Source organism: Hermetia illucens, chromosome 1 (assembly GCF_905115235.1).
Source record: "Hermetia illucens chromosome 1, iHerIll2.2.curated.20191125, whole genome shotgun sequence".
Classification (NCBI taxonomy): Eukaryota; Metazoa; Arthropoda; class Insecta; order Diptera; family Stratiomyidae; genus Hermetia; species Hermetia illucens.
In genome coordinates, this window is record NC_051849.1 from 131,882,265 (window position 1) to 131,894,604 (window position 12,340).

At 44.3% G+C, this 12,340-nt stretch overlaps 1 protein-coding gene across 1 annotated transcript; it reads left to right on the forward strand.

Moving 5' to 3' along the window:
- The first annotated feature begins 223 nt into the window (after positions 1–223).
- On the forward strand, positions 224–11,877 carry LOC119661586. Its single transcript, XM_038070988.1, has 5 exons — positions 224–379; positions 11,109–11,258; positions 11,315–11,455; positions 11,522–11,632; positions 11,691–11,877. The coding sequence occupies exons 1-5, from the start codon at positions 317–319 to the stop codon at positions 11,730–11,732; spliced, it is 507 nt and encodes a 168-aa protein (XP_037926916.1). The 5' UTR covers positions 224–316; the 3' UTR covers positions 11,733–11,877.
- Positions 11,878–12,340: the final 463 nt, after the last annotated feature.

Below are 12,340 nucleotides of genomic sequence, written 5' to 3' on the forward strand. Positions count from 1 at the left end.
CCATCAATTCATATAAAAAAACATCTATAGTTTTGCTAATCACGATACGCGAGCAATTTCCCGGAACTATCAGAACGATCTGTTTACACTAATTGTTGTATTCGACCGGAAGATCACCGATGATCCCCAGATATCGGTCTCATTTTTGCGTAATGCTTAATGGATCATAAATTTCCCAAGCACATGCACAATTTTCACGAGTTCCATATAAACCACGAAACCTGCTCAATACTCTGCCAGTTCGACCAGTTAGTGCAAGGAATAAGTGCGATTTCGAGTATTTTCTCCGATTCAGTAATTTTCTAGGAAAGAAAACATGTACTTCAACGTCCTGATTGCAGCGATCTTCGCCCTTCTTGTCGATTCAACTTTGGCCTGCGTGAGTATTCCTTTTTTTCTATCAAACACGGATTACACTATTCAACCTGAGCAAGTCAGCTCAAAACTAGAAAAAAGTGACTACCACGGACATTATGATTTTTCACTAAAAAAAAAAAATAAATGGAACCTTTTTTACGACTCCCATAAAGGGTTCGACCACAGTTAAATACATCAGTTTTCATTTCAAGTGTTTGAAGTAAACGATTCAAAGTGGAGGTAATAGTTCAATTCTTTATTCTGGTATATCCTGAGCAGAGATACGTGGTCTCTCACTTTTCATGTCACACTTCATATTCTTGGGTATTCTCGAAATTCTTCAACGCTCAACTCAACACTCTCTCTACTTGTTAAATTCCTCTTTAATTATTCTGCATTTCCTTTGCCTCAAGGCCATAAGGATGCTGATGAAGGAGCACACAAATCTACGAGTACTTTAATTATATTATATGAGTATTTAGGTTGGCTGGGAACCAAAGACCAGATGAGATCTCAACTATCAATAATAAAGGAGTTCCAATCTATCATTAACATTTCTAATTGCATCTTTTCAAAATTAGTGATAATAATCGTTCTTATTTATGTAAAACGTGTGGCATGCTTTACGAGAGTATGGGCTGAGGATATTTCAGTCACACCCGTTTTTAACGATCATTCAAACCTGGTCAAAGGGTAGTATAGGTCCCGGGGCGAAACGTGGATTGGTACCCACGATGGAGCATAAAACCTGGGAAATGCCTGCTGAACCAACACCAACAGCTCTACTACCAAACCCTATCTCCACCTCCACGTGGTGACCGCTGGGAGCTCTTTCTTGACGAAAAGCTGCAGACGGAGAAGGATGAAGGCGAGTCTCCCGCGCCTAAAAACGGGACAAATTGTACCAACTGGTCCTCCAGGTTGGGGGTTGGGTAGGGCTGACAACCCTACACGGAAAACAACCGTTACGAAGCCACAATAGGAGCCTCGGATAGGACGGATATTAAAACGACGGACCCGGCAACGACAAAGGAACAACGATTTGCGCATTTTCTCATGGAACGTGCGCTCCCTGTACAGAGATGAAGCTGATAAGCAGCTAGCCGATACCCTGTCCCAATATAGGGCTGATGTAACTGCGTTGCAAGAGATGCGATGGACAGGGACCGGTTTCCTGGAGAAGAGCCACTACACCATATATTATAGCGGCCATCCAGTAAACCATGTGCTCGGAGTAGGTTTCTTAGTCAGCCAAAAAATGAAACCTGCTGTTATCGGCTTTGAAAGTATAAGCGAACGGCTATGCACTCTGCGCTTGCGAGGCAAGTTTAGAAATATAAGCCTCATAAACGTTCACGCCCCTACAGAGGAGACTGCAGAGTCGGAGAAGGATACCTTCTACGAGGCAGTAGAAAGAACCCTCGAAGCCTGTCCCAGATATGATATCAAAATCATACTTGGGGATTTTAACAGCCAAGTAGGGAAGGAGCCCGTATTCAGGCGATACGTTGGCTCCCATAGCTTACACGAAAAAACAAATGATAACGGATTGCGGACTATTCAATTATCAGGGTCACACGAAATGGTTGTTGGAAGTACCTGGTTTGCGCGGAAAGCGGTCCACAAACATACGTGGGCCTCTCCAGACGGGACAACTTTCAACCAAATTGACCACGTGTTGATCGAACGCCGCCACCTCTCAGCCTTGATGAATGTCAGAACATATAGGGGGGCCAATATAGACTCGGATCACTATCTCGTTGGCATGGTGCTCCGAGCTCGAATAACAATACCACCTAGAATCCCCTCTGACAATCAGGTGAGAGTGAACACTGAAGCCATCCACAACACAACCCTCCGCGACACCTATAAGAGGGAAATGGATGCCGCAATAACCGCAGTCAATAGAGGACCTGGAGATGAAGCATCAACTAATGATCTTCCCAACCACCTGAAGAACGTTATCATGGATACGGCCACAAATATACTTGGCCCCAGCCGCAAAAGGAGTCGGAACGGCTGGTTTGACGATGAATGTAAGCTAGCAACGGAACGGAAGAATGCCGCATACCGAGTAATGTTGCATTCTCAAAGGACGCGGGCACGCGCAGAGACTTATCACGAACTCCGTCGAGCGGAGAAGCGACTTCACAGACGGAAAAAGGAAGCCTGGGAGAACCAACAAGTCTGTGAACTAGAAAAGTACAGGGAGCAACCGCACCAGGCGCGGAAGTTTTACCAACAAGGCAGCAGGATGGAGCCTTATAGACCTCGATGCTCATCCTGCCGAGACAAAGAGGGAAATCTGATTTCCGACAGAATGGGCATATTAGAGCGATGGGTAGAGTACTTTGATGAGCTACTGAACAACCACAACATCGGCGAGTTGGAGGTCCCGCCAACTGAAGACGACGGACAAATACTACCACCACCAAGTTTAGGAGAAACAGTCCGTGCAATTCATCGGCTAAAAAATCATAAGTCGCCAGGAGCCGATGGAATTACAGCCGAATTGGTTAAATATGGAGGCGACCAGTTACACCAAGTGGTTCATCAACTTGGGCTCAAGGTATGGGACAGCGAATCAATGCCTGACGATTGGCAGCGAGGCATAATCTGTCTCATACATAAAAAGGGAGATATCACACAGTGCAGCAATTATAGAGGTATCACGTTGCTGAGTACCATCTATAAGATATTCTCCACTATCTTGCTAGGCCGGATAGCCCCATACGCCCAGAACATCATTTGCCCATACCAAAGAGGCTTCACTCCAGGCAAATCAGCAACAGATCAGATTTTCTCTCTGCGGCAAGCGATGGAAAAACTGTTGGAATATGGACAACAGTTGCACCATCTGTTCATCGACTTTAAAGCCGCCTATGATAGCATAGCCAGGGTAAAACTGTACACGGCCATGAGGGAATTCGGTATCCCGATGAAATTAATAAGACTGACTAGGCTGACCCTGACCAATGTGCGAGGCCAGATAAAAGCAGCAGGATCACTCTCAAGACCATTCGACATCAACAACGGTCTACGACAAGGGGATGCGCTATCATGCGTCCTCTTTAACCTGGCCCTCGAGAAGGTGATCCGTGATGCTGAGGTGAATGCAAGAGGTACGATCCTCTTCAAGTCCACCCAACTACTGGCCTATGCTGACGATATCGACATCATGGGAAGAACCACCCGAGACGTTCAAACTGCCTTCATCCAGATCGAGCAGGCGGCGCGAGATCTTGGGCTGCACATCAATGAAGGCAAGACAAAATACATGGTGGCAACGTCAGCACCGAAGACGAATCAACCAACAACATCAAACCGCACTGGTCAAACACAAACACGAACAAGAATAAGGATAGGGGAATACAACTTTGAGACCGTTGACAATTTCTCCTATCTAGGGTCGAAAATTACAACCGATAACAACTACGATGATGAAATCCGCGCACGGTTGTTGTCAGCCAACAGAGCCTACTTCAGCTTACAAAGACTGTTCCGCTCGAAACGTCTCACCATAGGGTCAAAGCTCTTACTGTACAAGACTATGATCTTGCCAGTCCTCATGTATTCCTCGGAAACTTGGGTTCTTAGCAAGAAAAATTGCGAACTCTTGGCCGCGTTCGAGAGAAGAATCCTCCGAAGAATTTTTGGCCCCCTACATGAGGATGGACGATTCCGTAGCCTACACAATGACGAAATCTATGAGCGATACCATGACAGTCCGGTTGTGGATAAAATCCGGCTCAATAGGTTACGGTGGGCGGGTCACTTAATCCGTATGGATGAAGATGATCCCACCCGGAAAGTCTATAAGGGCAATATCTATGGTAGGAAAAGAAGACGAGGCAGACCCTGCCTAAGATGGAGCGATGGCGTGGGCCAGGACGCCAGACAGCTTTTAGGGATATCGAATTGGTGGACCTCGGCGCAAAACCGGGATGTCTGGAGTTCCTTATTAAGGCAGGCCTAGACCGGATACCGGTTGTTGCGCCGTTGATGATGATGATGATTCAGACCTCTCCTCCACGTATCGATTCGTCCCCAAGGTTTTATAGTAATTAATTCACTCTTAAGGCGCCCTATTTGGATACGAGCAATAACCTCACTTGTGTCGAGTACAGAACAACTTTTAATACCAGCTAAAATCTAGCGCACGTGCACTGACTGCACTGCCATAAACCCGCATGTGACTTATAACGTTTCAACCACACCCATGAGCCATTGCTGCCATTTACTCGATTTACCGGGTAGTTTGCACTCTTCCTTCACATAGTACTAGATCGACCTACTCGTCGTCCATTCTCGGATAGCAGATTTCATTGAGTGACATATGTTAACCCACAATGGAGTTATTGCCCTTTCTCAAAGTGTGACACATTCACTGGCACACAAACTCTGAACCTCACCTGGGAATATTGATGAGCACTGAGACGCCATCGAAAGTGCATCTATCAATGGTGCGGATGTCGACCACTTTTCAAAAGGATTTTACAACACCTGCCTGATTACCGCGCTGCTGAGTGTACGCCATGAGAAAAGAAATTGCGTCATTGTGTTCTTGAGGGAAGCAGAAGTTGCCTCTCAGCCTCAAATAGAAACGATTCCCCTATCATATACCGATAGAGCATGCAAGTGAACGCAACCCTTTCGTCCTATGAATGACATTAGCGAAAGTGTTCTCATCCACAATGATGAGTAACTGAAGTAGGAAACACACCTTACCACGATTCTGATTCATATAAAACCCGGCAAAATTCAACCTCTTGTCATCAGTGCATTATTGTTGCCTAGAGTATAGTGGAAGAATACTTGCTCTGGGTCCTCCGGGACTCCACTTGGACAAAACAGTGAAATGTCCAATTTAAACTATAAACACCCATTTTATATATATCGCAGTTTTTTTGTTTTTTTTTGGGGGTAGGGTAGGTGAATGCATTTACGCACACAGTGTTGGACTCCCGATTCGGTACGTCGTCGGACTACCAACTAAACACCTCCCCATCGTCAGAGAGCTAGCCTGGAACCGTTTTTTATTTGGGGCTAGTACCAGAACTCCCCCGCCTTGCGGAGCCTTCAAATCAGGGAATTCATTTTACCAACGGGAGCATCTCTTCGACAATATTGTCTGGAGAGAGATCCCCTGTGTTTAAATAGAGCTGCTGACGAACCCCATCCCACCTTCCACAAGAAAAAAAAGTGTGGTTGGCGTCGTCCACAACTCCCTTGCAAAACACACAATCCGGAGAACGCGCCTTTCCAATCTTGTGCAGGTAAGACTGAAAACTTCCATGCCCACTTAAAGATTGGGTAAGGAAACAGTCAGTCTCACCATGCATCCGATTCACCCACGCACCTAAGTTGCCGATGAGCGGCACAGTCCGGAGAACGCGCCTTTCCAATCTTGTGCAGGTAAGACTGAAAACTTCCATGCCCACTTAAAGATTGGGTAAGGAAACAGTCATTCTCACCATGCTTCCGATTCACCCACGCACCTAAGTTGCTGATGAGCGGCACAGTCCACCTGCCTCTAGTTTCATTTTGTTACGAGAGCTGCCACTCGTCTAGAGTGTGTTGCCGTTCTTCGCGAGCAACCACCTCCCTTGGCTCATCTCCCTTGCGCTTGTATATGGCCAGACGCTCCTTGGCAAGAAGGGCAACGGGGATCACTCCCGCGATCACCATCATGGCCGGTTCAGAGACAGTGCGGTACGCGTTTACGATATACCTCCTTGTTAAGAGCGCCAGGCCATACCTCTGCACCGTAGAGCAGGACAGACTGCGTTGAACTCATCAGGAGACGTCGCCTACTAGACGTAGGACCCCCAATGTTTGCCATTAGCCTACTTAACGCCGAAACTCCAGCCGCAGCATATCTTGCGCAGTGGCTTTTCATTATAGGGCATGTGTAGAAAAACATTTCATTCCAATAGCCACTGCACTAGCTCAATTGGGTCTTTTTATACTATCCATCCTACTGAAACGAAATTTGGTAGAAAGGTTGGAATTATGAATTACATTGCTTCATTTCGGTAGGAGGGAAGTCGAGTACAATGGACCACTTCGGTCTAAGTGCTCAGAGGCTATGCCTTTTTCCCACCTCAAATAAGCGTACACACATGGTCCGCGACTAATATTCACTATATTCACAGCTAACAACAAACAACCCATGAACCCCATTTCTTAGAAGAACTACTCTCTCAGTGCATCAATTTGAGTTTTCTATTAGTCAATAATAATAGAGCGGAGCTTTTTCAGATCACTCAATGGATCCCAAAAGAGCGTCGAGACAGTACAATTTTTGATAATGGAAGGGAAATAATATTGGGGTGGACTTTGAGGGTTATCCGCCCAGCATGCAGAGTGGATCACCGCCGAAGGCAACCGCTATGCCACTGCGCCTGGCATGAATTTTGAGCATGTTATCGAAGAGGAGGTTCGACGAACCATAAACAGCTCGAAGAACAGCAGGGGCCCAGGTCTGGATTGGGTGCAGAACTTCTGGATCCAAAATTCACCAGTATACTTGGTCGGCTAGTACACAGGATAAATGAGATCATGAGCGGGCCGGAGGAATTTCCATCCTTCCTCACTGCGGGGATTATCTTCCTTATGGCAGACACAAGACCGATTACTTGCTTACCAACCCTCTACATTCCATAACGTCCATTATTAGTGGAAGGGTCAATACGCATCTCGAGACCAACAACATTCTGTCCGAGGAACAGAAGGACTGCTGCAAAGAGCAACTCATTATCGACTCGGTAGTTGTACGATAAGAAACTAGAGGCCACAGAAACGTTTTTATTTGCTATATCGAATATGCCAATCCTTTTCATAACATCCCGCATGCATAGCTAATCGATGTCCTACGTCTGTATTGCATTGATCCCAAACTAATACAGTTTTTGGCAACAGTCATGGCAGGGTGGCACACCACCTTATCAGTGCGTTCATTTGAGGGTGCCAATAGTTCAGAGCCTATCCATATACGAAGAGGCATCTTCTAAGGGGATTCGTTGAGTCCCCTTTAATTTTGCATGGCACTGAACACCCGTGCATGGCTACTAAACGATGCCAGAGAGCATAGTTTTGCAATTAAATATGGCCTACGTGTTAAGTGCGAACTGACACACTTCATGTACTTAGATGACATCAAGTTGCATGCTGGTACTGACGATCATCTTAGTGTCTGTTGCGAATAGTTGATATGTTCAGCCGTGATATTCGGATGGAGTTTGGATTAGACAAATATCAAATTCAAGCTATCCGCAAAGGTCATCACGAGCCACATGCCGGACATAGCATTGGGGTTAGTTTAGTTTAGTTAACTGGGGGGAGCCGCAGCTCCGAGCACTCGGGCCATTATTAGGCCCATTGTACTATCCCCGTAAGTTGCCTATTCAATGACTTCCCGTCTACGGTGTTTGCAGGCTTTAGCGAATCTGAGAACATTCTCAAGAGGCAGAGAGTGTGCAGATTCTTCATTGAAGAAAACCTTGCCAAGGTGTCTTCGTCTGAGATCTGAGGATGCCGGGCAGCTGCATAAAAAGTGCAGGGCTGTCTCCTCCTCCTCCTCACATTGGCTGCACACAGCCGAAACCACTACCCCAATCTTTTCCATATGGTAGTTTAAGGGGCAGTGTCCCTAGCCCTACTAGGGTTTTCATGTCCCACTTCTTAAGGGACAACAAAAATGCCGCTCTAGTGGCCCTAGGCTCCTTCACAAGGATTTTCGCTTGCCGGCAAGAGTCCAAATTTCTCCACTCGGCTGCGTGAATCCTTGCAATTTCACCCTTCAGAATAGACTTGACAGTAGATGGTCGGATTCCAAGAGCTGGTTCTGGCCCCACCATTGTGGATCCAGACCCTCGGCGAGCCAGTCTATCAGCCCCCTCATTACCGGCGATGTTAGAGTGCCCCGGCACCCACGTCAGGAATGTTTCGTTCAGTCGGCCAAGTTCCAGCAGCACCTGATGACAACTCCACACCAACTGGCTTAATATATTGTTGCCATTTAGTGCTGATAATGCCGCCCGACTGTCGGAACAGATCCGAATGGTGCGACCCCTCCATTTTTGTCGCAGACATTCTCCTGCTGCCAATGAAATGGCATATATCTCCGCCTGGAATATGGTCGTCATTTTTCCGAGGGGCCGGGCCAGTTCTATAATTGGGGACCTCCACATCCGAGCTATGATCGAGACAGGTTTCCACAAATACCTAGGAATTCTGCAAGCAACCCATGCCCGAGTTGGTGATCTGAAAAATGCTCTGCTGTCCGAATTCCTGTGACGTGTAAAGCTGGTACTGAAATTTCATATCTCGGGGAAGAATCAGATTAGCGTACGCAACATATTCGCTATCCCTTCACTGGCTTATGCATTCGGAATATTGCCGTGGAAGAAAACCGATCTGGAAAACATGCAGCCGAAGGTACGCACTACTATGTCCAAATTCCGAATTCATCATCCAAACTCTACTGGAAGGGGCGTGGTTGACGTGGCCCCACAACGTCACCACCACATCGACTCGCTGCGCGCATCCACTTAATTTGAAGGATCGATCTTTCAATCCTCTAAGTGGAGTGAAGTTGGACCAAGAGCGGATCGATGAATGGAAGTCGAAAGCAATGCCGGTAAACACATGAATTGTCTTTGAGAACTATTTGTCGATTTGTATTTGTCGAACAAATGGCTCTGTGCTAGGGAACTCTTTGCTGAGACCGAGGGATTTATATGTGCCATTCAGGACGGCGTGGTCGCCACCCGAATTTATAAAGTGCTCATAACGGAAGAGTACAGAATGTGTTGTTCGGCATTAAAGACGTTGGACCATCTCATTTCTGGCTGCACGAACAGGCATAATGCTATATGTATAGAGGCGGCATTATTTTATTACCGTATCGTGGCCTTGGTATGCCCTTACTGGCGGAACAATGAATAGTGTGACAGTAAATTGACATCAAAATTTCGGTTTGAAAGTAGTAAATTTCTGCTTCTTCCTTTGCGGAAGTTTCATTCTGCCAGCGATTGGCACCCTAGATCAACAATGAAAGCTTCCCGAGTGTTGGAGTTTAAATCATTTTAAAGTTTTGTGGCTCCCCATACATGTGAATGGAAGGTGCAAATTTTTTTCACAGAATGTGGGGTATCAAATGAAAGGGCTCAATTAGTACCCTTCGAAACTGGTCCCATATTTGATCTTAGGTGTAATGTAGGGGAGTGAGGGTTAAAAATATGACCCTCAAAAAGCGGCATGAGCATAATATCTACATGTATAATATGTACTTACGTACGTGCACTTTGAAAAAAAATATGAAGGAATATTTTGGGGTTTTAGCCATATACGAATGGAAAAATATGCGTAGAAAGTCTCATATAAGATGAACACAAAACCTTTATACCCGAATCGCCAGCTTCCGGTATTCTGACTTGTTTTATTTAGGTGTCAGCTACAAAAATCCAGCAAATTTAGCACCATGTTTGGCTTTATTGTTGAATTGACTGTTCCTCATGGTCAGTTTGGCTTCATTCAGTTTGATAAACCACGCCTTGACCAATTCTCTGTATAATGTGGTCAATAACTTTTTGCAACGTTGTCGGATAATAGTATCATCAGTGGCGTTTGTGGATTTTGGCTTCATCACTAGAACACTGCCCTGCGCTACAACTGATGCAATTTTTTATATTCAATAGCAAAGTTTAGTATCTGATTAAGTCGAGAAACCGGGAGCTGGAGTGAACATTTCCCCACCACCTAGCTCGTAATGTTTATGTATTTAGTGTGATCATGACATCCAAAATTTCGGATAGATTGGATCAGGGTCTTGAAGAGTGTTAGAGCATTTCATTCAAGACCGTAACGATACACTACAATACATTGTAGGAGGCAATGTGGCCAGCATTGCTTTCGCCCGAGATTATTACCCTGATTTGACTCAGATACTCATTCACTGCTGAGTCGACTGGTATCCGACATCAAATCACGATACAAATCCCACTGCCACCAGTGAGATTTGGACTGCAACCTTCTGTACGACAGCCTTGTGCTCTAACCACTCAGCTATCCGGACACACGCCTATATCACTTATCCTTTATGATTGTAGGATGAACTTAAGGGGCGTTTCCACTAAATTAAATAAAATAATATATTATTATTAATTCCATTTGAGCAAAAATCTAGGCTCCAAGTATCCTTATTTATTTGGAGCCCAGATTTTTCAGGTTGGATGATTTTTGAGGATAGCCCCGTCATATAAGTGATAACTTTCCAACCCCCGTAGCTTACCAGATGGCGTTACAGGATTCAGATCTGTTCATATAGCCACCTAATTGATGAAGAATTGCCACCAGATTTTTATTTCGGTCGACTGCACTCGAACATCATTAGAAATAAAAAATATAAAATAGAAATAAAACGAGGATATACATAGGTACATAGAAAACAAAAGAATATACGCAAAGGACTTTAGATCTTATAAATCTTATAAAATCTACTCTAAAAGAGCTAAATTTTCTCAAGAGCTAAGAAAATTTTCTCGCAGAAAATGTAAGACTTTGCGAAATTTACTAAACTGGAAATGAAATCATTTTCGATGCACTAAAATATTAAGTGCAAATGCCAACGAAATATACAGAAAAAAATTGTTTTGTGAAATAGTTATTTTGTCTTTTTTAGGTTTTTTGTTACTTTTTAAGATAAAGGGAAAACGAACCCTATTGAAACCTTTTCTGTCCTATTTCAGAATGGATACAAAGCAAAAATAAAAAAATTAGAATCTTGCAACCCCGATAATGTCGTCAAAGTGGACGATGGATTTTCAGTAAAGCTTTCCAAGAAATGTGAGATCATTCCAAGCGGTTGCATTTCCACAAAAGGTTTTTCTACAGCTAAAGTAAGTAGACTCATTCCTTTTTTGTATCCGAGGATTTTGATGACAATCTATTTCAGGCAACTTATAGCTTGGAGAAAGATGGGATCACTATCAAGGAAGGCACGGTTGATCTCTGCGAAGCTGCTCATGAAGTATCCAGTGAAGCCAAGAATTTGATGAAAGTATTTGCAATCCCTGATCACTGTCCCGTTGCCGAGGTAAAAGAATGGCAGAAGGAGATATGTACATAGTTCTTATTTGCATCGTTCACATCTAACTTGCAGGGGAAAATATGCGCTAACGAGAATACTAAAGCTGATATAAGCAAATACAAACACATGATGGGAGTGGCCAGGGGTAACATTGTCGTCAGTGCAAAAATCAAGCATGACACTGTAAGTTTGTAAAAAAGATGAACTTTACGTTATTCCTAATAAGTTTATTTCCAAATAGGGTGAGACCTGCTTCAAAATGGAGATTGAAATCTCAAAATAAACTGCTTTTGAAGTAATTAAGCAGAAATTATTCCAGTTATCAATATGAACTGTTATCAAGTGATAATAAATTTTTAGAATGCATTGAAAGTGAGTAGCGTCGTGCTACTGGCAAATAAAATAAAAGTTGTATTGTTTCAACCCAACAAATCTTTGAAAGAACCCCTGGAGATCGCCAATATTCCGAAATGGAAAACCAGTTTAAATGATATGAAACAATAGTTCATCCAAAATAAAATCACATTAATAGTTAAGCGGAGCAACTACTCGGTTTCAATTGATCCGCATCGTATGAGCAATTAGATTGACCAGTTTGCGATCAGCAATAGATTTATCTGGATGTGCGCAACAAGAGAGTCACTGCCATCGGCTCGAAAGGGATCACTATCTAAGGTCGCTTGGGTGTTGCGTTCGCCACTTCTCGCACTAATGATAATTCACTTGCCAAGATTGGTCTGAACATCGAAGTCAACGATAAACGACCTCGGCCTCGAGATTGTTCCCAGATCAAGCATTCGATAGAGCCAAATGACGAAACCGATCACGAGGAGCCGGCCCCACTTGTGAACGGGACAAAAGCTGAAGAAAAAGAAGAAGAATAGCTACTGA